This window comes from Crotalus tigris, unplaced genomic scaffold, assembly GCF_016545835.1.
Source record: "Crotalus tigris isolate CLP2741 ecotype Arizona unplaced genomic scaffold, ASM1654583v1 scf7180000017716.2861928, whole genome shotgun sequence".
NCBI classification, from domain to species: Eukaryota; Metazoa; Chordata; class Lepidosauria; order Squamata; family Viperidae; genus Crotalus; species Crotalus tigris.
This window is the reverse complement of record NW_024096587.1, coordinates 1093960-1120315: the sequence shown is the minus strand read 5'-3', so window position 1 is coordinate 1120315 and position 26356 is coordinate 1093960. Positions and strand designations below refer to the sequence as shown.

The 26356-nt window shown below is 40.7% G+C and overlaps 1 protein-coding gene across 5 annotated transcripts; it reads left to right on the top strand.

The window, feature by feature from the left end:
• Window positions 1–1687: 1687 nt before the first annotated feature.
• On the top strand, window positions 1688–25464 carry LPAR5 (lysophosphatidic acid receptor 5). 5 transcript variants are annotated; one of them, XM_039338727.1, is made up of 3 exons: window positions 1688–1899; window positions 19385–19466; window positions 23595–25464. In XM_039338727.1, the coding sequence occupies exon 3, from the start codon at window positions 23818–23820 to the stop codon at window positions 24937–24939; it is 1122 nt and encodes a 373-aa protein (XP_039194661.1). In that variant the 5' UTR covers window positions 1688–1899; window positions 19385–19466; window positions 23595–23817; the 3' UTR covers window positions 24940–25464. The 5 variants fall into 5 exon arrangements, with proteins under 5 accessions (XP_039194661.1, XP_039194659.1, XP_039194663.1 ...); XM_039338725.1 differs by lacking the exon at window positions 19385–19466; XM_039338729.1 differs by lacking the exons at window positions 1688–1899; window positions 19385–19466 and adding an exon at window positions 2127–2147.
• Window positions 25465–26356: the final 892 nt, after the last annotated feature.

Genomic DNA, 26356 nt, shown 5'->3' with positions numbered 1-26356 from the left:
CAACCATCATAAATACATGTGGGTTGTCAAACACCCAATTTTGTTCATGTGACTGTGGGGATGAAGTGATGGTTGTAATTGCAAGGACTAGTTGTAAGTCATTTTTTTGATGTTGTAACTTTAAATGGTTGCTAAATGAATGGTTGTAAGTCGAAGCTTACCTGTATGTCAGGGTTCTCCTTTGGTGCTAGTGTTATTCATGGATGGAGAGGAGTAGGCCTATGACGCAGGGATCCTCCTGGACTTGTGGTTCCATGTGAACCGGAGGTGGAGGCTGTGGTTGGTAGAGCTTAAATGCATCCTTAAGCTGGTGGAGGAGGATCTAGCGACAATAACATAGGCTCTCATCCCCATTCATATAGACTGCTGCAGTATGCTTTACATGGGGCTGCCTTAAAGACTACTCAGAAATTGCAATGATTAGCCCAGAATGTGGTGGTCTATCTTTTAACCAGCCCCTGATGTTGGAAACATGTTAAATGTGTGTAGCAGGCCCTATGGTGGTTACGGGTTCAGCTCCAAATGTAACTTAAAAGCAGGGCTTTTTTTCTCATAGAACACCCAGAACGGAGTTCCGGCACCTTTTTTGGATGGAACCTTGTAGGGTAGGCAAGGCGGGTTGTATGATGTGTGTGAGTTCCAGCACCTTTTGGGGTTTTTTTTGGTTTTTTTACAAAAAAAGCACTGCTTAAAAGTATTGCTGTTACCCTACAAAGCGCTCCATGACTTGGCACCTGGGCATCCATGGGACTGGCTCCTCCCACCGGGTGGAGCAAAGAGGGAGGGTCTCCTTGTTTCACATTTCTGGGAGGTCAGAAGAGCTGAAGCTGGAAGGCACTGCTTCTCCACACAGCATCGATCTATAAAATGGGCTCCCTGCTGAGACTCTACCAGCAATTTCCTGATAGTTGTTACAAACAGAGCTTTTTTGAGTCAGTAGCATCACCCGGGCCTTTGATTAAGGTGACCAACTTTTTTACAATGAAAAGGAGGACACAAATAAATTGAAGAAAAAAATATCGTAAATAAAAGAAACATTTTATTCATTGTAACAATAATACAGATAACTTGCATGTGCAAAGTTTGCCAGCCGGGTGTTTTGGCGCGCTCAGCAGCAATTCCTATTGGCTTTTGAAAGCCAATAGTGGGAGTAGCACAGCTCATGCAAAAGTTGGGAAAAAAAAACATCAAAAAAAGGTGCCGGAACGCCGTTCTGAGCGTTCTATGACGGAAAAAAAGCCCTGCAGATTAGTCTTCAAATATCGAAAAGGAGGACATGAAGGAAGACATTTTTTGAGGAAGGACAGAACTTACAAAAGGAGGACTGTCCTCCCTAAAGGAGGACGGTTGGTCACCTTACTTTGATTATTCTTACTATATTTCCCTCCTGCTTTGGTTTGTTTTGGTAAGTTGGATTGTACATTGCTATAATTTGGTTGTTGTTTCTATTGTGACATTGAACCAGTCACAAGATTGCAGCACGATAGACATTAATTCATTAATTAAATAATTAGGATTGTTGTTTGTCAGATAGTCTATCCGAGAGGAAAATACAGCAATTTATGGGGAGAAAAGAAGAACGTCTCCAGACAAGGAAATTACTCTGTTCAGTGAAATGTTAGGAGATATCATTCCATATGCTATTGTAGCTGATCATTATTATTTTTAAATATCCTTACTAGCTAGGCCCAGAAACTTGTTTGGATCTGCAGCTCCCTGCACATCTGACACACCCCAAGAGACTGGTTTTACCTGCTGCCAGATCAGAGAAGGCCTTCAGAAGCTTGAGCATGTCTGTTCTTTTCCTGAAGGAGTTATGACCAGGCTGTGTAGCTCCCGATCCAATGCTTTCCTACAACGGCACAGCTTTACTGCTTAAGAACTCCAAGAACCAAAGAGGTAGGACAATCTGAGCATGGAATTCAGAGCACAATAGACTTAAGCTTGGAACTCAACAAATGTATCACCTACCATTAGTGTTCAGGCTTAGGGCAAGTCGAGGGGGGATTTATGTTAACTGTTGATGGAAGTCAATTAATCCAGCACCTTTTTGTATCCAGAAACCAGGGTGTTTTGTGGTTGCCATTTCTTTTCACACTGTCTTTTGGCAGGCATCCAGTGGGAATGCAAGAGTTGTGCTGCCTTTGGTGAGTGATATAACTGGGGGGCTAAAAGTTGGAACGAAGAAACAGGACATTTCAGGTTCAGATCTTGCCATAGATTAGTCACTTGTTCAGGATGATGATAAGACATGTTCTCCAACCAAGAATGTATTCATTTCAACCTATTATTTTAAACTGAGCTTTGTAGACATTCACCTTGAAAATAAGATGCCTTGAAAAACCTTCTGTTTTGAAAAATGATACCGAAAGCCACAAATAATTAAACAGAGATGTTGTAAAGGGAAATAAATATAAGGACAAAATTATTTCAATAAAAGTTATTAACAGAAACCTAGATTCAGGAGAGGGAGGAAGTGTTTTCCCCCCCAAAAGAATGTTTAGTTATAGACTTTAATGTCGAATGAATAGCCTAACAACAGGCTTAATATATTTTTAAAAAACATTTGGACTCATTAGTTTGGGATCAGTCTGCCAAAAATTAATAATAATAAAAATTAAATGAAGCCCTTTAGATATAGTTTAGCTCTGAATCAACAGAGGGCGGAGAGAGGTTATATGAATTTCCTAAGGGCATCTCAGAAGTCCATCACCAGAGCAGCCTTCTTGTGAATTTCCATGGAAAGATAGTAGTTTTGGGAGTGTGAGCCTTTTAAAACATCCACAAATCAGTATACCTGAAAAGGAACAGCAGGGTAAAAGAACAATAATCCTGAGAAACAAGCCATCCTGGAACCATACAGGCTCGAGAAAGAAGGTACTAAAATGAAATTGGATGTGCTCATTGGTTGTGATACTTCTGTTTTATTTCAAGTTGTAGAGGTGGCAGTGAAATATATACAGTATATATATGTATGTATGTGTATGTGTGTATATGTATATGTATGTATGTATGTATGTGTGTGTGTATGTGTGTGTGTATATATATATATATGGCTCTAGATTGAGCTGATACAGGCAAAAGAAAAAGGAAAAGAAAAAGAAAGAAGATTTCTTTCTCCCATATTTGGGCTGACAGGGTGTACATTCAAGGTATATATATATATATATATATATATATATATATATATATATATACATACATACATACATACATACATACATACATACATATATACATACATACATATATAGGTTTTTGGTTATTGGGGTTTTCTCCCACGTAAAATTGGAAGTGTCTTGGTGACGTTTTGATGAAGTCCCATTCGTCATCTTCAGGCTGGTGTTTTCAGCTTCGTGCTTCGAGGAACAATGTGCTTCTTGAAGCACGAAGCTGAAAACACCAGCCTGAAGATGACGAATGGGACTTCGTCAAAACGTCGCCAAGACACTTCCAATTTTACTCGGGAAAAACCGAATAACCAAAAACCTACATACACCCGCGAAAACCTCATATATATATATAATATATATATATATATATATATATATATATATATATATATATATATATATCCCAAGAAGATATTAAAACAAGCAGGAAACTGAAATAAGAAAAAGAAAGAGACTCACAGAGGGAAAGGAAATGGTGAAGGAGGGAGACCTCCGTGCCAGTATTATGCTTTGTGAAATTCTACTTGACCCTTCATGCAATCCTGATGGCAACTTTCAATAGGACAAATAGATAAAAAGAACTGTGATTTTAAATACAGATGTTATGTTTCAGCTATATTACAAAAGGGAAAGGAAGAGATATGCTTGATCTTCAGCTTGTACACTTCGCTTGATGCTCCAGTTAGGGCTTTGCCTGGACTGGAAAGCTTTGTAACAAGATTACTGCAATGTGAGGCTGCTTTTGAAGATAGCCTAGATACTAAAATTGGTTCTGATAGCAATAGTCAGGTTGCTAACAAACAAAATCTCATATTGCTCAATGAGACCAAAGTTACAGAATCTTCACTGGTTACTAGGCCCAACACAATTCATTTATTTATAAAAGTGTATTGGCTGCCCATCTTACCATGGGGTAACTCTGCGCAACTTACAGTTACATATACAGTTGAAATAAGGTGACCAACTTTTTTACAATGAAAAGGAGGACACAAATAAATTGAAGAAAAAAATATCGTAAATAAAAGAAATATTTTATTCATTGCAACAATAATACAGAATACACTATAATATGATAAATGCATAATAAAAACATTTGTAACAATAACATTTTATACTGTAATTATGCTTACATGCCATGCCCCCGCCTGCAGCCGCCCCACCAGCACTGCTGCCCTGCCGTGTAGAGCGGGCCCCACGGCTCCCAAAGCACCAGCTGCACTGGCTCTAGCCCCGGGGGGCAGCCCACTGTCAACACACCCCATCTGCAGCCGCCCCACCAGTACCACCGCCCACCCTGCACAGCACCATGTAGAGCAGGCCCCGCGGCTCTCACAGTATGGGGGGCAGCCAGCCACCACTGCCCCTCACACTCCCGCCCACAGCAGCCCCGCTGCCCCTTCCTCTTGCACCCGCAGCCATTATTGCCCTAGCAGGGCCGAAGATCAAGAGAAAGTTACTGTGGCGTCGCCGCTCCAGTGTCCTCCAGGTATCTTCAGGACTAACTAGGAGATGGTGTAGTTGGGTAGCAGGGAGGGGTGCAATGTTCCTGCCAATTCGCCTTTGCTGCAGACAACTTACATGTGCAAAGTTTGCCGGCCGGGTGTTTTGGCCCGCTCAGCAACAATTCCTATTGGCTTTCGAAAGCCAATAGGAGGAGTAGCACAGCTCATGCAAAAGTTGAAAAAAAACCATCAAAAAAAAGGTTCCGGAACACCGTTCTGAGTGTTCTATGAGAAAAAAAAAAGCCCTGCAGATTAGTTTTCAAATATTGAAAAGGAGGACATGTAGGAGGGCACTTTTCGAGGGACAACAGAACTTACAAAAGGAGGACTGTCCTCCCTAAAGGAGGATGGTTGGTCACCTTAGATGAAACCTAAAAAGTTAAAATCAGACAATAAAACCAAGGACACGGGGGGGGAGGGAGAGGGGGATCTGTTATTAATCAATCACCTCCATTGTGCTGTTCCCTCATCGGGGGCTAAGCTGACTAGCACAGCCACATCTTTAGGCCCTTACGAAAAGATGGGAGGATTGGGGCCAACTTCACATCAGTGGGAGAGAGGCAAGATATTCCAGAGGACAGGAGCAACAGCAGAGAAGGCCTTCCTCCTGGACCCCGCCAGCTGGAATAATCAGGCTGACAGGACCCGCATCATGCCTCCTCTGATGGCTCGAGTGGTACGGGCCAATCCCACTGGGGTGAGATGGTCCCTCAAGTATCCTGGACCCATGCCATGAAACGCTTAAAGATGATCACCAACACTTTGAATTGCACCTGGAAGCAGATCGGTAACCAATGCAGCTCGGAGTGATGTTACAGGGGCTATAAACTACTTGCACTACCGCACTCTGCACCAACTGCAGCTTCCAAATGCTCTTCAAGGATAGCCCCATGTAGGTGATTCGGGCTTCCTGTGGATCAAGCAGCTACGATGGCTGCTTTTCACAAAGCAGCCCGTTCCTGGGTTGTGTAAAAGCTGCAGGACTTTTACAATCAGCTGTCCTGTGGCTTGAATCTCTTCCCTGGGAGAAAGGGAAGAGAAGAGCTGCTCAGGTAGAGGTAAGAGCTCCCCTGGATCCCCATAATTTCAGGGATCGGAGGGTAGAGCTCCCTCGGAGCCTGAGCCAACTCCGCACTCCAGGATGTCTTTGTCCCGAAGTTCTGGGATGAAGCAAGGCGTTGCTCCCACATCTGCTTTTTTTGGAGGCTTGTGAGTATTCAAACGCAGACGGAGCAGACTAGGAGAAAGTGGATTTAAAATTTATTGTGACTTTAACTCCTGCAAGCATCTTCCCCTCCTCTTTTTTCTTTACTTTCCCTTTTGAAGAAAGGGAAAGGGAAAGGCAAAATGGCGATTGTCTTTCTTGTTTGATCTGCATTACAAAGTTAAAATCCGGATACAGACTAATGCTTTAAATATAGAAGCAAGAAATTGTTTTTTTATTTCTTGTTCTTTCTTTTTTCTCTGTAATTTTTTTCTTTTTTAAGGAATATTTAAAAGAACTGTGATTTTTTTTCCTTTTTTTTTTTTAAACAAGAATCTTTCTTCTTAGAACTTAATGAAAATGGCTTCAAAACGTCTGCCTCCTCCTCCTAAAGCTACTATCTCTTCCCCAATGACCCAGCCTGTTTCCCAGAAACCAAAATCACCTCCACCCTCTCCTCCTCCTGCAATTTCTCTTAAAGATTTACAAGAAGCTTTAAAAAAGCATGCTTTGGATATTAAGGAGGAAGTAAAAGATCTTATAATTGCAGAGAGGGCTGTTACAGAAGAACTATTGGAGACTAAAAATAAGCAAATAAGGGAGGACATTCTATTTGCCTTTCAGGGCCTTGCTCTGCACATAGAGAGGATCGACGACAGAATAGAGGAGATTACTGAAAATGCAACAAAAATGGAATTCAGGATGGAGGAGGTAGAGAATAAGATAGAAATCACACAGGATGAACAAATTATGTCACAATATAGAGAGATGGAGTATGCATTGCGTATCAGGGGGCTGAGAGAGAATCCCCAGGAGGATTTAAAGATGCTTATTGTGAAAGATATTGCTCTTAATCTGGGCTGGAGGCCTGAAATAATAGGGAATGAGATAGAAAAAATTTTTAGAGTCAACTCACGGGTTGCTAGACAGAGAAACTTACCAAGAGATGTGGTCATCTACTTTTCTAGAAGATTTACTCATAATGAAATTATACAGGTTTTTTACAAACAAAAGTTTCAAATTGCAGATCAAGATGTGATAATTTTAAAAGAAATACCTCCCAAAATTTTAAGAGGCAGAAAAGACTTTGCTTTTTTGTCTGATGAGTTAAAGCATCGTCAAATCCAGTTTAGATGGAAGATTCCAAGAGGAATAATAGTGAATTATGAGGGGATACATCATAGATTAACTACAGTTCTGAAGGCAAGAGATTTTTATCATTCTATTTTAAAGGCAAGATCGTTTTCACCCCCACAAACAAGGATAATGGAAGAGCCTGTTATGGCAGGAGCCTCATCAATGATGGTTATGGAACAAGCTGTATAGAATTTTGAGATAAAAAAACAAAGGATGACACGAGCAGCCCATAAAGAAAAAGAGCAGCAGCAGAAGAGTGGAGATAAAGTTGAAGGCATGGTTATTACAGAGCCTGTGGGAGGGGCAAGACCCAAAAGATCTTCGACAGTGGATCTGCAGGCCATGCTCCAGAGGCTCCAGGCTGGTGGAGATGGCCAGGCTCCTGACCTGGAATGTTAATGGCTTAAATGTGCCACAGAAACGAAGAAAGGTTTTCCATTATTTGAAACAACACAACAATGATTTGATATGTTTGCAAGAGACTCATATAACTTTAAAGGACTCCAAACTTTTGATGAATCTTCGTTTGGGTTCACATTTCATTGCTCCAGCTCCAGGGGAAAAAGGGGGAGTGGTAATTTACGTGAAGAAAAATTTTCCATCTAAATTAATTGAGACTGACTCTGAAGGAAGATATCTTTTTGTGTAATTATCATTACAAGGTAAAAAAGTTCTTATTGTTGGATTATATGCTCCTAATCAGCAACAGAAACAATTTTATAAGTTTTTGCATGGGAAGATATCCCAGTTGGATTATAAATCTGTAATCTTGATGGGTGATTGGAATGGGGTTTTAGATTCAACTATAGATAAAAGGAGCTCTTCTAAAACTTTTACCCAAACTAGGTTACCTAAAACTTTTTTTGATTTGAAAGAAGAATTGGAGCTTATTGATATTTGGCGAGAAAGGAATACAAGTGATAGAGATTTCACTTTTTATTCGGATAGACATCAATCATTTTCAAGAATTGACTTTTTCTTAATTACTAGTGACCTTCTTTCTAGAGTGAGGAAGGTGAAAATTTTCCCTAGAACTTTGTCAGATCACAGTCCAGTGTGGATGGAATTACATTTGGAAGATGGGAATAGAAGACTCTGAAGATTGAATGAGAATTTGTTTACTCGGGAAGAGTTTGTACAAAAATGTAAAGAGCATTTAAAGGACTTTTTTGCTATAAACATGAATAAGGGAACATCGATGTCCATGGTTTGGGATGCCAGTAAGGCATATATGAGGGGAATTTTGATTCAATTGAATAAGGTTTTTAGGGAAAAAGGGTTAAAAAGGCGTAGAGAAATAGAAGAAGAGATTAAATTAAAAGAACAAGAGTTTGTTCTTAATCCAACTGATAATAATTTAAAGGTATCTATAAAGATGCTTAAGGAACAATTTAATATGTTGATGGCAGATCAAGTGGCTACCAATCTGTCGTACATGAGACATAATACTTTCTGTAACGCGAATAAGCCTGGGAGGTGGTTGGCTTATCAGTTATGAAAGAAACAGAGAGCTAGAATTATAGAGAAAGTAAAATATAAAGGTGCTGAGGTTTTTCAGCAAAATTTGATCCAAAAGAGTTTTTTAGATTTTTATACAAAATTATATTCAAGTGATAACATAAAGGCTGTGGATATAGACAAATACTTACAATCTGTGCATTTTCCTACACTTTCAGAGGAACAACAAAATGGGATGAATAGATTAATTACTGTGGAGGAAATTGGTTTAGCTATTAAGCAGTTAAAGGTTGGAAAATCTCCGGGAACAGATGGATTGACTTAGAGGTATTATAAGACTTTATGTGAAGGAATGATGGAGCCTCTAAAGGAACTTTTTAATAGTATTATGTTGGGTACACAAGTGCCTCCTTCTTGGAAAAGAGCCTTTATATCACTGATTCCAAAGAAAGATCAGGATCTTACAGAGCCTAAGAATTATAGGTCAATTTCATTATTAAATGTTGATCATAAGATTTTTACAAAAATTTTGGCAAACAGATTAATGCAGGTTATGAAGGACTTGATTCATAATGACCAAGCAGGATTTATAACAGGATGATATATGAAATATAATGTTAGACAAATTATAAATTTAATTGAATACTTGGATAAGAATAATCAGATTCCTGTGGCTTTTATCTTTTTGGATGCTGAAAAAGCCTTTGATCAATTAGATTGGAAATTTCTATTTTCATTGGTAGAGAAAATGAATTTTGGGGATAATTTTTTACATGCACTTAAAGCTATATATCAGCAACAATCCGCACAAATCGTTGTAAATGGGGGATTGACTAAGAATTTTAATATTGAAAAAGGGACAAGACAAGGATGCCCATTATCCCCATTGTTATTTGTTTTAACGTTGGAAATTTTATTGATTCAGATTCGAGAATCAAAGGTAGTTAAGGGCGTAAAGATAAGGAAGAATGAGTATAAATTGCGGGCCTTTGCGGATGATTTGGTTTTAATTTTGGAACAACCGAATCAAGCGATTGATTGTTTATTAGAACTTATAACACAGTATGGGAATGTTTCTGGTTTTAAAGTCAATAATTATAAGACTAAGATATTATCTAAGAATATGTTAGTTAAGGATAGGGAAAGTTTGATCAAAGCCACAGGTTTTCAGATGGTAAAAAAGGTTAAATATTTGGGAGTATATTTAACTGCTTCAAATGGAAAATTGTATAAGAATAATTATGAACCATTATGGGGAAAAGTACAAAAGGACTTAAAAGACTGGAAAAAATTGCAATTGTCATTGTTGGGGAGAATTTCAGCTGTAAAAATGAATGTTCTACCAAAGTTCCTTTTTTTGTTTCAGATGATACCTATTTTAAAAAAAGAAGCAAATTTGGATGAATGGCAAAGGGGTATTAACAATTTTATATGGGCCGGAATGAAACCAAGGGTTAAGTTTAAGATTTTACAGGATGCTCGAGAAAGAGGAGGACTTAAGGCACCCAACTTGAAATTATATTATGACGCAGCCGCTTTAACTTGGTTAAGCGATTGGCTCAACTTAACAAATAAGGATATTCTTTTTTTGGAAGGTTGGGACTTAATATATGGTTGGCATGCATATCTGATTTTCAATAAGAAAGTTGATCGGATTTTTAAATTACATATTTTGAGGAATGCCTTACTTCGTGTTTGGAAAAAGTATTATTATAGATTGAATTACAAAATACCTATCTGGGGGATTCCCAGACATGCAATTGAGGGAATTTCTAAGGGGACAAATTTCGATAAAATCTCATATAAAGAATTGTTAATTTGGTCTGGTTCAAATTGGCATTTGATGTATTAGATGTATTAAGATGTATTAGATGTATTAAGGCAAGAAAATACTCTACAGTCATGGTTTCAATAGTTACAAATAATAACTACTGTATGGAGAAGATGGATAGATTATATTCAGAAAAAGTATGGAATTAAAAAGTTTCACTTATTTTATGAATGAATATCATAGTAAATACTACAGAGAATTGTCTTATAGGCTATTGGAGTTAAAGGTTAAGTATGATTTTTTTTTCCTTTTTTATTATTATTTTTTTTCTTTTTTCTTTTTTTTCTTTTCCTTTTCTTTTTTCTTATTATTAAAAATTCTTTCAATTATTAACCCTGTATTCTGCTCTGGGAAGTGAAGGGAGGGGGGTTGGGGGTGGGAGGGAGGAAATGTGGGGGGGTAAGTGTAATATAGATAATGGTTGCTTATAGGGGTGCGGCCTGGGCACTCCCCTTATGCTGCGTTCATGGGTTTGATAGGGATGAGAGGTGGGCAAGTGTAGAGAGGAAGTAGGGTAGTGAGAGGAGAAGGGGAGGGGAAGAGAGTAGGATGGGAGGTGAGAAAGAGGAGGGAAGTAGGGAATGTCTTAAGAGAGGGTGGACGCGGCCTGGGGGGAGTGCGCAGGTCGTAATAATGTTTATTTTATCTTAAAATTGTATTGTATATATATATTTTTCACAATGTTTATATGGAAAAAATAAAAAAATTTCAAAAAAAAAAGAAAAAAAAAGGATAGCCCCATGTAGGGCGCATTACAATAGTCCAGCCGTGAGATGACTAGGGACTGAACGACTAAGCGCTGGGAATCCTGGTCCAGGAAAGGCCACAACTGGTGCACAGCACAAAGTTGTACAAAGACTCTCAAACAGTTACAAAGAGTTAGTTATCATCTCTAAATCCCTGCAAGGTACAGCACTGGGTTATATTAGGCTCTGCCTAGGCTGTTTGTCTTGTCAAGTCTTCAAGAACAGGGGTCCCCAACCCCCAGTCTGTGGACCAGTATAGGGCCGCGGCATGCCAGCAACCGGTCCGCACAAACAAGCAAAGCACCATCCGTGGGATGCAGGCCACACACAAAACCACACACTCTTCAGTCCATGGAAAAACTTTTCTCCGTGGAACTGGTCTCTGGTGCCCAAAAGGTTGGGGACCTCGATGAAGAAGGATCTGCTCAGATTCCCAGCCTAGGAGAAGAGGTCCATGGGGTAGAACGTGGGCCTTTTATTGAGGGCCCCAACATATTGGAACCTAGTGCTCCTCTAACTGATTTTTAGGAGAGTTTTCAAAAGCTTTCTTTGTAAATGGATGTAGGAAGCCTGATGCCTAGATGCTGAGGTTGGGCTACCAAGATTTATATATTATGTTAATGGCTTGGTTTGTTCATAGAGGGAGAGATGTTGCAAGAGATTTTCTTAGTGTAATATTGTTTGCCTAGGGATTATATACCTTCAGTTAAATAGTAGTAGTAGTAAAAGTAATAATAATGATAATAACAATTTTCATGCCAGGGGAACTTCTGCAGATTTCTCAAATACATACTTATTATAAGAGCTTTTATGCTGCATCAATTGCCAGGGTCTAAGCAGTTTATAAGCTTATAAGATATATGTTTATCTACCTATCTGTTTATCTACCTGTAATGTATTGGCCACAACTGTTTTAACTCACTTCTTAATGTCTGACCTACATTGCTGTATTGTTTAACAGTTAGTGTTACTGAAAGCCAGACTGGCTGTCTCCAAGCTGATAATGAGGTTTGGGGCGGGAAACTGTTACTTTAAACCTATTGGTTGCCACCTAGAGGCTAACTGTATAAATAGCTGTGCAGCAGCCTTTAGGGGTGCTTCTGTTCTGAGTTAATAAATTTGCTGTTGTTTCAACACTCTGCCTCATTCAATGCCTAAAGAACCGAAGATATAACAGTGGCAACGAAGGTGGGATGTGCTGCTTCATTGAGAAAGCTTGAAGTCACTAGGGGGTGAGGTCAGCACAGAGCCTGACAGGAACTATGTCCCCCCCCCCCTTGGTCTGCCAGCAAGCCACGCTGGAGACCACCACACCCTAAGGATCCGTCCTAGGGCCTACACAGAAGCCAGCAGTGCAAGGCATTGAACAAAGAAACAAACCACCATGGCGAAGGTTGGGAGCTCGAAGAATTCGACGTAACTCATCCGGAGAGATGGGTGTCCTACATCTCCCGCGTTGAAAATTACCTCCATGCCAACCAGGTCGCTGAAGATGGATTGAAGGCCACGACACTCCTCTGCATATGCGGTCCCGCCACCTTCGACATTGCAGAGAACCTGGTTGCCCCGGCACTGCTCGAGTCGGTCACCTACATGGACTTGAAAAAAAACCTCCAAGACCACTTTGAGCCCAAGTTATACATTATAGCGTGGAGGCATGCTTTTGAGCAGTGGAAGCAACAACCCAGCGAGTCTGCAACAGAATTCATTGCCGCTCTTTGTCAAGCATCCCGACTCTGCAATTTCGCGGATTTGGAGGAGAGACTACGAGACCACTTAGTCTGTGGACTCTGGAATCAAGAGCTCCAACAAAAACTGTTTGCTAAGGAGACTCTCTCACTACAAGAGGCTTTGAAGGAGGTAATGGCGGACGAAGCCGCCGCAGGGGCCGTTAAAGTGCTGCGGCCCTCCAAAAGCACGCCAAGCACCGAAGCCGTCGACCATGAGGACACCGAGCGGAGGGAAAACACCAACGTAGACTATGAAGTTGACCAGCTACGAAAGCACCCGGAGAAGGGACCGCAGCCAGTTGGGAAGGCAGTTCTGTTTCTTAGATGCATGGGCTGCTGATAATGAGGTTTGGGGTGGGAAAGTGTTACTTTAAACCAGGGGTAGGCAACCTCGGCTCTTTTATGACTCATGGACTTCAACTCCCAGAATTCCTGAGTCAGCATAACATGGCTGACTCAGGAATTCTGGGAGTTGAAGTCCATGAGTCATAAAAGAGCCAAGGTTGCCTTACCCCTGCTTTAAATCTATTGGTTGCCACCTAGAGGCATATAAATAACTGTGCAGCTCCTTTAGGGCTGCTTCTGTTCTCAGTTAATAAACTTGTTGTTGTTTCAACACTCTGCCTCATTAACACTATTTATTTATCATTTGTCTATACCTATTCATACAGTAATCAAGAAGATTATCCAAATTATCAATAATACAGTATACAATAAATAAAAAATATAAAATCCCTGATATTTGCATCCCATTGTCTTCTAAATATTTGCTATGAGGCTGTCCTTCATTTCTGAGCAACTCACTCTTCTGGAACAGCTTAAGGTTGCAAAGCAGCTGCTTGAGTATATAGTGCAGATGCTTCATGTCCTCCCATGGTCTCAAAGTAGAAATATCTAGGCCTTCTTGGCAGCTGTGGTTTTGTGGTATCTAGAGAGGCACGTCACTAGCAGTAAAGCATCTCTTTGAATGATTTGCCTAACTTTACCTCTAGGCTCCTGGAGCTGAGATGGCTTGTGCAGTTCCCTATTAGCTCATGGGCCAACTGCTCCCTGACACTCTGTTCTACCTCAGCCTTTGTCCCTGCCTGCATCTGCCTCCCTCACCTGCAAACATGCCATTCCCAAGAACATTTCTTGCTGATGGGATTCATGGAGCCTTGGCTTTCTCCTTTGTGCCTCAGCCCCAACCCCCCAAGTTCATTTGATGAGCGTGTTTCAATATCTGCGAAGCCAGCTACCAGTAGCCATGCAAGGGCTGTCTGGACTGTGGTTGGAGAGTAGAGCAGAAGCATCTGTGGTTGTTTGGAGCAGGATAGTGATGTAACCCCTGTAGAGAAAAATGATTATTATTGAAACACTAACATTTTATGACTGCAGCTCAGCCTCACAAAGCCATCATTACATCAGTCAAATTAAGTCCTACCTCTAAGATTCAAAATGGAATACTTCATACATAGAAGGAAGTAAATCTGCCTAGATAGGTTTTCTAAAGGGCCTTGTTAATTTAAGAATTAGAACATAATGAATAAGATGTAATGTAGGACAGTGACAAGAGTATAATTCTCATTATACAAAGGTTGATTATTCACTACTACAGCAGGACTGGGGAATAATAGGAATGGCTCAGTTGAAACAGCACTGGATTGGGTCTCCCTTACAGCAGGAGGAAACTGATGAGCACTTTTGGGACTACATGTAAGACAGATTAAGACTGAATCCTATGAAAATCTCTTTCTTCCTTAAACCTCAATCTGATTTACATGTCACGCTAAGTAAAATTTTGGCTTCTTTGTTTTAGCTTGGCATATTGTATGAATCCATCCCTTGTGGCTTGTAAACCGTAGTTTATGGTGTGCCTATACTCAACCATCTATAATTTAGTGAATATTAAATAATGCTCACTGCAATATACAAATCCGTAGTCTGGATTCACATAACACTTGAGGACCTCATGTGCTTGGTTGGACTTGGTTTAGCATGTAAATGAACAGCCAAGATCACTGAAACTTTCTTCATATATACTGCATATGGGGGGTTTGAATCCAGGTCTCCATATTATAATTCTAACCAAAGTGAATTTGGTTATCACTGTTTGGGTTATCTGCCATAGTACATCTTGAGCCATCCCACTATTTGGATAAAGGAGAGAATGTCTTGAGGTATTACAAATAGAAGATGTGAAAAGTTCTTAAGTGCAAAACATCACTGCACATTATTTCAGAAAGACCATAGAAAGGCACTGTTAAAGCTGGGACGTTGATGTACTGGGCTTTGTGTAATATATCCACCTAGTGAACACTCCCAAGAAGGATCTCAAGGGTTGCTAGCAGATATTAGCTAATGATTAATTTTTTTGTTTTGCTCTGCACTCTTCCCTACTCGAGGTAAGGTAGAAATTTGAGGAAATGAGATACGGGGACAGTAAGTACAAGTTTTTACCAGCTTACTTCCTTATTCTGTCCACAGTTGCTGCTTCTTTTACTATCGTTTTTGCTTTAATGAAAAATGGCTTGTTAACTACTGAAATGAATATTCTCGCCAAAACCGTGTTGGTTGCATCACAAAAAGAGACTGAAAATAATGGAATGGAGACAAAAAAAGCAAAGTGATGCATCTGAAAGAAGAAGTGGAAACAATCAGAGAGGAAGTAGAGTTGGACAGATCGAAGGAAGTTTATAAAACAGAATTGTTGCCACCTATCTGACATTCTTTTACTGCTTGGGAGGTTTCTTTGAATTTTTGCTGATGAACCAACATCTCTTCAGTTGTTGCGAGCATTAAACAGAGGACATTTGAAATCTGTAACTCCACCAACCTGCAAAAAGGTAAAACACATGGAGTGGAGAGAAAACGGGTGCAGCATTAGATCTGATGCTGATAAATGGTGGTTAAACTTTTTGACATCAATAAGGTAATCAGGAAATTGGAGTGACTGGGAAAGAGAAAAACCCTCAAAATAGAAACCTCAAACCAAAATTTCTCATCTGGCCCAAACGTGCTACTATTTGTGTGTGATCGTGTTTGAGATACGGTTTCTTCAATGAAACTTTATAGAGAGTAGAAGATAAATGTGTAGAGATTAAGGTGTAAACTGTGAGTGATCAATATCTGTATCTGATTGTATCTTGTATCTGATTTTGCTCTCTGTATCCCAGTTGTGAGAAATGAGTAGTAATTACTCTGGGGTAGAAAAATGTAAAATATTGTTTATATTTCTAGAGAATTTTGTGCACCAAATTGAAAAAGGATTCTGCTCCGGTTTAGTAAATCCTTTTGTCAGAGATAGTTGCTCTTTTTATTTGGACAGAATTCTGTCTCTTGTACTGCTGCAGGGCAAATAAAAATCTAGCAAAGGTACAGCTTCCTTATTGCTGCATTGCCATGTTGGAAAAATGTGGGCAAAGATTATCAGAGTATTATATAAATTTGAGTTTTTCACACTGGATTATGAGAGAGTAACAAAAGTATCTCATTCAAATGTAACCAGTTTTATATGTTTAAAGCTTTGGGTTCTGGGATTATTGTCATTTTTTTTTTTACTAACGTTCCACAGCTTGAAAAACTTTGCAAACCATAATATTATGGTTGGTTGTACAGTCAGCGAGATGTTTGGACTGGATTTGGCATTTTTATCCACCTTTTGAATTCTCCCCAACTACCAGGAATAGGCAGATGTTGATGTTTAATGGTGTTAGAGATATCATTGCAGGATGGAAGCTGTTCCAATTATAGCTGTCATTTTCCATTGACTGATGCTGTATTTGTCAGTGCCAGTAGTGTTCAAGTAATGCTCAAGTACATTTTTTTAATGTACTGGCCATGTAAGGCTTTGTCTTTCCATGTTTCTTCTCATCATTTGGTCTTTTGGGTAAACCAGTTTGGCCTCTCCATTACTCACTAAGACTTCCTAATATACAGACTTCAATGCATCTTCTTCAGTATCCTTCAGATATTCTTCCAATGTGTTTTTTTGTTATTTTTATTATCAAGCATACATGGGAAAAGACTGTTACAAAGTCACATAAAGCAATAGAGCTAACATGTTTTATTCAAATCAAAGTAGTGTATTTGCTAAAAGTGTTGATCTGATTAATCGTTAAGACCTCTTTTAAATGTTACTCCTGCCACATTCCCCAGATACTTTTAAGCAACAATATTGTTGTTTTACCATTAAATCTTTTGCCTATTTTGGTGATATGTTTCTGGCTGATATCCAAGATTGTTTTCATACTCCTGAAACTTTTCTGTACAAAGGATATAGTTTCTTTCAAAGGATATAGTATATCTGTACATACGTGACCAACCCATGCAGATGTTTTTGGCTAATCATTCCTGAGATGATTGTGTTGAATAGGGCACTGGTGATGGCGGGTGCTTCTCTTTCATTTAATCTTATTTATTGATCTATTAGACAGGATGCTTCACAGTTAATAATAATATTAACAACTCATGTTTAAAATGCAACTCTATCTCCTGACATTAATAAAAAGAAACAAGATCCAATTAAAATTTGCAAATATATATAGTTCCGTGTGGCGAATCTATGGCATGCGTGCCACAGGTAGTACGCAGAGCCGTCTCTGTCGACACACATGCCATTGCCACAGACAGGGACACAGGGCCAGGCTGCTCCCCTCCCCTCTCCATACATGCGGAGTCCAGGAACAGCTGCGAGAGCTGGGTGGGGTGAGGGAAACCTATAGCAGGTTTTGGCGGGAGAGTGAGTGAGCAGCCTTTGGAAGCGACCAGTAGTGGGTTTCAAATCATTTAACAACCTGTTCTCTGCTTCGCCTACTGTCTTGGTCAGACTGGGCTGCTCGGGGGGGGGGTCAGCTGGGGTGGCAGGAGCTCCTAGTTGCAGAATTTCTGGGCGGGGGCAGCAGCTACTGCTGCTCCAACCGGCCAACCACGCAGGGAAGCAGGAGGAGGTGGAGGGGCAGCCGGTGCGCAAGATCTGCTTCCTCGTCGGGCTGCCAGTGAGCAGTTGAGGCAGCTCCAGACCCCCGGCTGAACCTCCACCTCCTCCTGCTTCCCTGCGTGGTTGGCTGGTTAGAGCAGCAGCAGCTGCTGCCCCCGTCAGAGCCGTCAAGCAGATGGGGCCCAAGCCGGGCAAAGGCTTCCTTCCAGCCATCCTGGGGCCGTTTCTGCCCGCACCGATGGGGCTCTGTGACTAGTTCACCATGATGCAGGGCAGCCGACAGGCTGTGGCTGCTGACGGACACTGTCAGCCCCCATGCACTCTCTGGCCTCTGTGTGCAGGGGCCGATGGTGTCAGGTAGCAGCTGCCCCAGCCCCTGCCTTGCTTTGCCTTGCCCCACGGCAATTGGCACTCCTGCCCTGCCTCACCTCGCCTCACCACCCCAGCCGCCAGAGACCCCCTGGATCTCCCCCAACCCTGCTCGGCCCCCATAGGCATCCCTCCCCACAAGCATCATCAAGGTGGCCATGCCCACTGTGGCCATGCCCACCCAGTCAGCTGTGGTCACTGCAGCCACGCCCACCCAGTCAGCACCCAGCAATAAATAAGTGGGGTTTGAGTTGCAGTTTGGGCACTCAGTCTCTAAAAGATTTGCCATCACTGTATAGTTGATGTCCAAATAATAGTATGAAAGGATGTTATGTATCCCACAAAATATACAGACATCTCTGGGGCTAACTCAGGGACTGGACAAAAATTCAAATATCTCAAAATATTATTTTAGAAGCAAATGAATATTTCAGGGTCAATCTTATTTGAAAAAAGCATTGTTGTTCCTTTGGTCCTACATTCTGGAAAAAGATATTCAAAACGTTTTTTTAAAAAATCCCAAAATTTTACCTGCCCCTAGCCCCATAATTTTAGCCCAAAGGCCTCTTTTTGCTACCTTGTTGCACAATGTAGCCTCCAACCTATGCCCAACCCATATCTTAGTCATCCGTAGCTATTTCACTTTTAAAGTAGTCCTTTTCCTTTTAAGCAGCAGTTATCTTGAATGCTATCCATTGTGCTCCACTGACCATTCATCTGGTGTTGCAGTCAGGTGCTTCCAAAGGACTAGGATTATCCCTAGGGGACACTTTAGAGTGGCGCAGATATGCCCCCTTCCCTTCAATCTCTTAACCTTGTCCTCAAGGGCCACTCTAACCTGGGCAATAGGCAGGTGGGATTTGTTCAAACCAGCTCCTCTCCCTGTACTTCACGTGAAGCATGAGGGAGCTTATTTAAGGGAAATCACTGAGCCTGGAAATAAGAATAAGCATTTGCAAAACTGCAAAATAAGAGATGGGCGTTCCATTTGTATCCAGTAAATGGCAGTCAGCTTTCCCTTACATCAAGATACATAAAGATCATCAAAAACATCAAGAAGGACCCACTTGGTGATAAAAGGGTGGCCTCATCCCAAGTTAATAGCCAGCACTGACCTTGCTTCTGAGATTTTGCAAGCTAGTTCCTTTTTCCTTGTAATACACCTGACGTAGAATATAATTTAAGAAATCTTAAGCTGTATTGCTTATGTAGCTTATTAGGGGTGCTGACAAGTGATGTACTGCTTACCCCTGCCTCCCACCTGTCACCATCATGCTGTAACCCTCATGTTGACTTTACCACGTGATTCATTCCAGATTATCCACCACTTTCATTTTATCGGTGTCAGCTTCCTGAAAGTGGAAGATCTCCAGATTCTGTTCAGCAGGAGGTTACTAAGTGAGTTACTATCAACCTTCTCTCCTTTCAATCATCCATGTCCCTGTTGCAATCAGTAATCTCCTTCAGTGGAAGGAGAGAGTTTCAGCAGAATTGTGTTTCATCTAGTGAACAGGTAGAAGGAGAACCATGCTAATCTATGCTGGCAAAAGAAAAAAAAATCAGAAATGATCTGGTAGCACCTTTTCCAAAGAAAAAAATAGTTAAAAGACCTAAGGATTCATGAGCTACAACTCACTTCATCAGATATAATGATCAGGAAAGCTTTTAGTTCTGTTAGCCATTACAGAGGCTCTGAAACTAAGCCTAAAGACCATCAAATTGCGAACTATTTAAAAATTAATGAATAATATCATTATTATGCCATGTAATAGAAAAACTCAGATTTAACCTACGCCCTCTTGAGTAAATGTGAGTAGATAATAACTGGGACAGACCAAAGGCTTCTAATTAGGTTATGAAGTCATGAACAGTTCCTGGCACACATTTTGAAGTTCTCTGCCAGGACAGCAAATCAGCAGGACTTCACTCTTTGGCCTCTGCTAATTGATGGAAACCCCAATGATCAGAGCTTCCTCAGTCTCATTCAAATAACTTCTGAAGCTATAATCTCCAAGCCTCCTCTTCTTTGATATAATATCTGCAGTACTGGAAAGCTTGATTCTGCTTCAAAGTCCCTTGCTTTTCTACTTTGGGAAGGGTATTACAGCACATGATCTAAGCAGCAAGGACTGTGCTCCTAACTGCTCCATCCAGACTTCTGGCAAGTCTGATTTTTTCCTTCAGACAAGGAGCCGGCTGGTGAAAGCAGGTAAAAGCTGTGCTAGCAGATATTTCATTTGAAGCACCTGGATGGGTGGCTCTGCAAATTTTCTTGCAGGAAGAGATGGGAAAAGATCACTTCCTGCCTGTTTCTTCATGGTAGGAAATGCTAAAGGTAGGCAAGGTAGAGAACAATGGCTTCTTGGCTTCATCCTGAACAGATTGGTTTATCCCCAGAGAAGGAGATAACAGAAGTCCACCATCTCCTCCTGCAATTACACATGGACACCATCAAAGTTCTTAATAACAGGATTGTTACAGGTAGTTCTCAACTTATGACTGGTTGCTTAGCAATCATTCAAAGTTACGACCTATCAGAAAAGGGGGACTTAAGACCCGGATGCAAAGTTCCAGTGGTTGGGCCACTCTCCTGCACAGTCATGTGACCACATTTCAGGCCCTCAGCAACAGTGCTGCATTTGCAGCCGTTTGTTTTTTCACTGTCTCATCCCACTTCTCAGCTCTTGGGCTTCAGAAAGAAAGGGGTTGCAGGTAAGGATTTTATTGCTCAGGTAGTCATAATTTTTGCTCCAAGCACTTATTTACAGTAGTGGCCAAAATTGAAGAAACCTTTTGGGAAAAGTGTATTTTTGAGGTTTGATGGCTAATAGCACCACTTTTTTTGGAGTAGTACCATAAAATTATAAATCAATGGGAAGATAATTTAATCAAGAATGTAATGCAACAAAGTTTGTTCAATTATCTGTACTGTATTCTATGAAAAGTTATAGCCAAATAAGCAGAAAAAGGAAGCACAACTTGCTTAGGTTGATATCAGGTAGCTTTCCTTCGTCTGATTGTAGCCAATGAGCATGAGTGTTTAGAGAGCCAATCAGGTGTCACCGTGTTTTGGCAATGAGCCAATCAGATCACAGTAGGATTCAGTTATTGATGTCATGTATTGAAGCTGAGAGGAGGACATTTGTCAATGTGTTATGTGATCGCTATCAAGTTGGTTCGGGGTTTTTTGTGTTCTTTCATTTAGTGAGCTTGTAAAATGTAATAAAATTAAAGTAATGGTACAAAATGACTGGTTGCCCAGAAAGCGATGTAAAATAGTATTATTAAGTGAACAAGTCTACACTTATAAAGAAATTAGAAGAAAAATTGGTGGAAACTTAACCAAAGGTGGCATTTCTACTGTATACTTTTCCCAAAAGGTTTCCACAATTTTGGCCACTACTGTATGCGGTAGAGCAGTTAAAAGTGATTTTTATTTATTTGTATCCCACCTTTATTATTTTTACAAATGCAAGGTAGCAACCATATCCAATACACAGTTCTCCTCCTATTTTCCCCATAGTAAGCAACCCATGAGGTGCATTGGGCTGAGAGTGACTGGCCCAAAGTCACCCTGCTGATTTTTATGGCTAAGATGGGACTTGAACTCATGGCCTCTAGCCTGGTACCTTAGCCACTAAACCAAAGCAGTTCCAAGCTACCAAGCCACCTTTCTCCTTGAAATACTTGCTAGGGCAGTAGAAACCCAGAAACAATCACCCTCTCTCTGTGTGTGTATCTGTGTCTGTCTTTCTGTCTCTTTCTCTGTGCATGTCTCTGTGTGTGAAACAAGTTTCTGCAAATAGGAAAATGGACTGCCCACAGGTTCAGCAGAACTATGTCACTGCAAAGGAAACATCAGCTTTGCTCTGGTTTCAAATAACAGTGGAGCCAGAAAAAGAAAAGAAGAAAGAAACAAAGCCACATTTAGCTATCAAAATCAGCCAATTCTATAAAAGTTCAAAACTGGTTCGAAACTGGTGCAGCGTCCTTTTGTGGAGGTTTGCTATTCCTCCCCCGCTGCTGTCAGCTGGAACCCACCTCTGTTATTTAGAATGCATCAGTCCTGGGTGCACATAACAAATAGTTAGCTCCAAAATTAACAGAAAAATACAGAAACATCCGCAGAAATGTGTTTTTTTTAATATATATATATTTATAAGAACTTTTGATTTCTCCTTTCATAATTTTTATATTTTGTTATTTATTATTACAGTTTAAGTTGGTTGGTTTGTTTTTTGATGCCTTCAAGTCATTGTTGACTCCTGATGACTGCTTGCACAAGTTCCTTTAGTTTTCTTGGGAAGATTTCAAACGGGGTTTGCCACTGCCTGTTCCTAGGGCTGAAAAAGAATAACTAGTGCAAGGTCACCCAACTGGCTTTGTGCCTAAGAAAGACTAGAACTCCCAGTCTCCATATGTATTGAAAGGAAGTATTAAGGTAGCTTCATATGTATACAACAAGTGCGTAAATGTATGTCCTCCGTTTCTTTCTTGGTTTGTTCTTTTTGTAATACTGTGAAAGCCCTAATGCAGGTTTGGGTTTGGGGTTTAAAATGAAGAAAGGTTTTTGTTGTTGTTGTTTTGTTTTACTTTTTATGTATAATATTTGAGTATTGCTTAAAGTTAGTAAAATATCTAAACTAGGAAAGGTGTTTTCTCCCTTTAGGGTTAAAAAAAAGGTCGAATTTATATAGAGGATTCTCTTAATATGAACTAGGATAAAGATTAATGAGTCAATAGATATATATATCATTCCCCACAGCAATGAGAAGCAGAGAAGGTCAAACTGATTCTTTCATCCAAAGATGAGAATATATTTAATCTTGCTTCTATTTTGAAATTGCTTCCAGATTTTGTGCTTGCAATGAAAAAGAAAATGAAATTTTGTTTTTGTTTTTGTTAATTAGATAGGTTTATTGTTATAGAAATGGTTTGTACATACTGTTGTGTAAAACAAAAAGTTGTGATTGTAATGTTATCTTCTACTGTGCTAAAGAAAGTCAGAAGTTGGTGCCTTTTTCTTTTCTCTTCTTTTCTCACACTATCTTTTTTCTTTTCCCTCCCCCTTTTTCTACTTTTCTATTACTTTTTTAATTTTTTCTTTGTATTTTATATTTTGACAAACCAATAAAATTACTTTTTTTAAAAAAAGAAATAGAACTCCCAGTCTCCAGCCTGGTGCTTTAGCCACTACATCAGGGGTAGGCAACTTTGGCTCTTTTATGATTCGTGGACCAACTCCCAGAATTCCTGAGCCAGCCATTCTGAGGGGAAAGGGAGAGTTTCCAAGCTGAGCCATGCTGGCTCAGGAATTCTGGAAGCTGAAGTCCACGAGTCATAAAAGAGCCAAGGTTGCCTACCACTGCACTACACCAATCAACTCTAATTGAAGTGCCATTCATTTTTGGGGACTTTAATGCTTGATCTCCCCTTCTCCACTCATAACCTCCCACCCCATTATTCTTTATTCAATATTCTTTGTGGGGATGCTATAATGAAACACTTTTTCTCATTTTCATCTAGACTCATCGTTCTATGACTGAGAACGGCCCTAAACCTCCTCGACTCTAATGGATTGTGAAGCCTGAAGTCCAAGTCAAAGAGTTAGGACCATCATCTGAATTAAGGAATATAATGATGAGCACCAACTTGAATTCTGGGCCCTTTTTTGGTCTCTCGTAATCTCTGCTTCTCCCAGAATCTTAAACAGATCTGTCAAAGTCTTTTCTTCAGCTGATTTCCAGGCATGTCAGCTGACAATGTTACTATATGCAAAAATTATAGTCACATTCATCAACTGCAGTTGATTGGATACAGCTTGATCTTCATAGCAGGCGTATGTCTCAATATTGCATCCCTCTTGATCTTCTTGTACTATCTGAAGCTCAAGTCAGTGGTAGCCATCTACATGTGTAACCTGGTTGTGAGTGACCTCCTTTTCACCATATCTTTGCCCTTCCGTATTTACTATTATCACATGGGAGAATGGCCCTTTGGAAGTTTCCTTTGTCAAGTCTCAGGTTCCCTCTTTCAAATAAATATGTATGGTAGCTGCCTCTTCCTGATGTGCATCAATTTTGACCGATTTATTGCTATTGTCTACCCACTACGCTGGCGCCACCTCCGGCGTCCCAAAGTGGCCCGGCTGCTCTGCTGTGTGGTTTGGGTACTAATCCTGGTAAGCTCTATTCCAGTTGCTGTAATCCACAAGACAACTCCGTGTATTAAGCAAAGTGGAACAAATTCTAAACAAAATGAAATTACTGTGTGCTTTGAAAGTTTCAGTAAGCACTTGTGGCAGGGAAAAATCTTCGGTCTGGTCATTTTAGCAGAGATTCTTGGCTTTCTCCTCCCTCTGACCTCTGTGACGGTCTGTTCAATCCGAATTTTTCAGAAACTGTGCCAAACCCGTGGGGCCAAGACCCTACGACAAGAAAAGACCATTCGCATGCTTGTAGTCAATCTGGTCATCTTTATCATCTGCTTCGTACCCTACAACACCATTCTGGCAGTCTATGGGATGATAAAAGCCAACGTGATTAAGACTGATTTAACCATGCAGGCTTCAGTGCGCAACGCCCTTATCGTCACTATGCTATTTGCAAGTATGAATTGTACCCTGGACCCCTTGATCTATTATTTCAATACAGAAGGCTTCAAAAATACTTTGAAGAAAATAAGAAGAGGGCAGACTTGGGATTTTGAGATGGGAACACTTCAGACTCGAGCAACAAAAGTTGGTTACTACAAGGCAGCAAATGTTAAGCAAGACAGTAAACAATATCCAGTTCAGAATTCAATTGCTCCCTGTGAGGACTTGCCCTTTGCTTCTCCTAAGATATTCTTGAGTAGCTCCATTGAAGACTGAAATATAGAGATGGGGGACCTATCAAACTATCAAGCTTTTGGAATGAATTGGCATTACAGAAAGTAATTGCCAGAAACATTTGAACAAAATACGAAGATTTTATGCACTTAAACACTGTAAAGCCCTATACTGTACAGTAAGTATTTCATATTTCAAGAACAATTTCCAATATTGATTTTAGAATTTATTTTCCATTTCCCATCCATAGAGCTGTCTGATACTCATATGAATGCTATAAGGCAGGGGTGGCGAACCTATGGCATGCGTGCCAGAGGCGGCACTCAGAGCCCTCTCTGTGGGCACTTCTCTGAACTGCTGATGGCGGGCTACGGAGCCCCAGAGTGAGCCGGTCGAGGGGCTGGCAGGCTGTGGCTGCTGACGGACAATGTCAGCCTCCATGCGCTCGCTCTGTGTGCGGGGGCCGATGGTGTCAGGCAGCAGCAGCCCCAGCCCCTTGCCTTGCCCTGAGATAATGGCACCCCCACCCTGCCTCGCCTCACCCCACAGGATGAGCCTCCTACCCACCACTCCACCTCCTGGATCTCCCCCAACCCTGCCCGGCCCCCACAGGTGTCCCTCCCCACGAGCAACATTGAGGTGACCACACCCACCTTGGTCACGCCCATCCAGTCTGCCATGACCACCACAGCCATACCCACCCAGTGGGCCACGCCCACCTGGCACCCGGCAATAAATGAGTTCTGGGTTGCAGTTTGGGCACTCGGTCTCTAAAATGTTCGCCATCACTGCTATAAGGTATTTATGATTAAAATCACTCAATTCCAGGTTCAGTTCAGGCTCCCAAAGGTATAGTATCACTTGCTTCAGCAGCTGGCGTCAGCATGAACCAAGAAGGATTGTGGTCCATGGGTCACACTGTTGCAGAAATACAAATTGCAATTGTTATACTTTTCTCCAAAACTTTACACCAAAAATATATATTAGCTGTTTCTGTATCCATAATAACTTTACATTCTAATGACAGAATTCTTTTTTCTTTGCTAAACAAATCTTTGAAAAATAGTTTACAAATACCTAAAATAAAAAGCCAACCAAATAAAAACATATTCCTGCATCATTCAGCATTGGTTTAAAGCCCAGTGCTAGGCAGAAGGCATTCAGTGAACAGAAAGTTTCAGTGGTCTTCTAAAGATTTGAATTGGGGAGGGACGAGGGGTTTTTTGCACACCTAATCTTCAATTGCAATGGACTAGAGTGGAACTTATAGGAATCATTATTAAAGCCCTCCCCCAAACACACGCACAGTACAGGTAATCCTCAACTTACAACAGTTCATTTAGTGACTGTTCAAAGATAACGATATTAGAAAAGGGGACTTATCATTGTTTTTCACACTGATGACCATTGCAGCATCCCCATGGTCACATGATCAAAATTACCCCCTTGGCAACTGATT

What these genes read in the sequence shown, in the direction of transcription:
- LPAR5 (XM_039338725.1), top strand. Translation starts at nt 23,818, where the DNA reads ATGTCAGCTGACAATGTTACTATATGCAAAAATTATAGTCACATTCAT.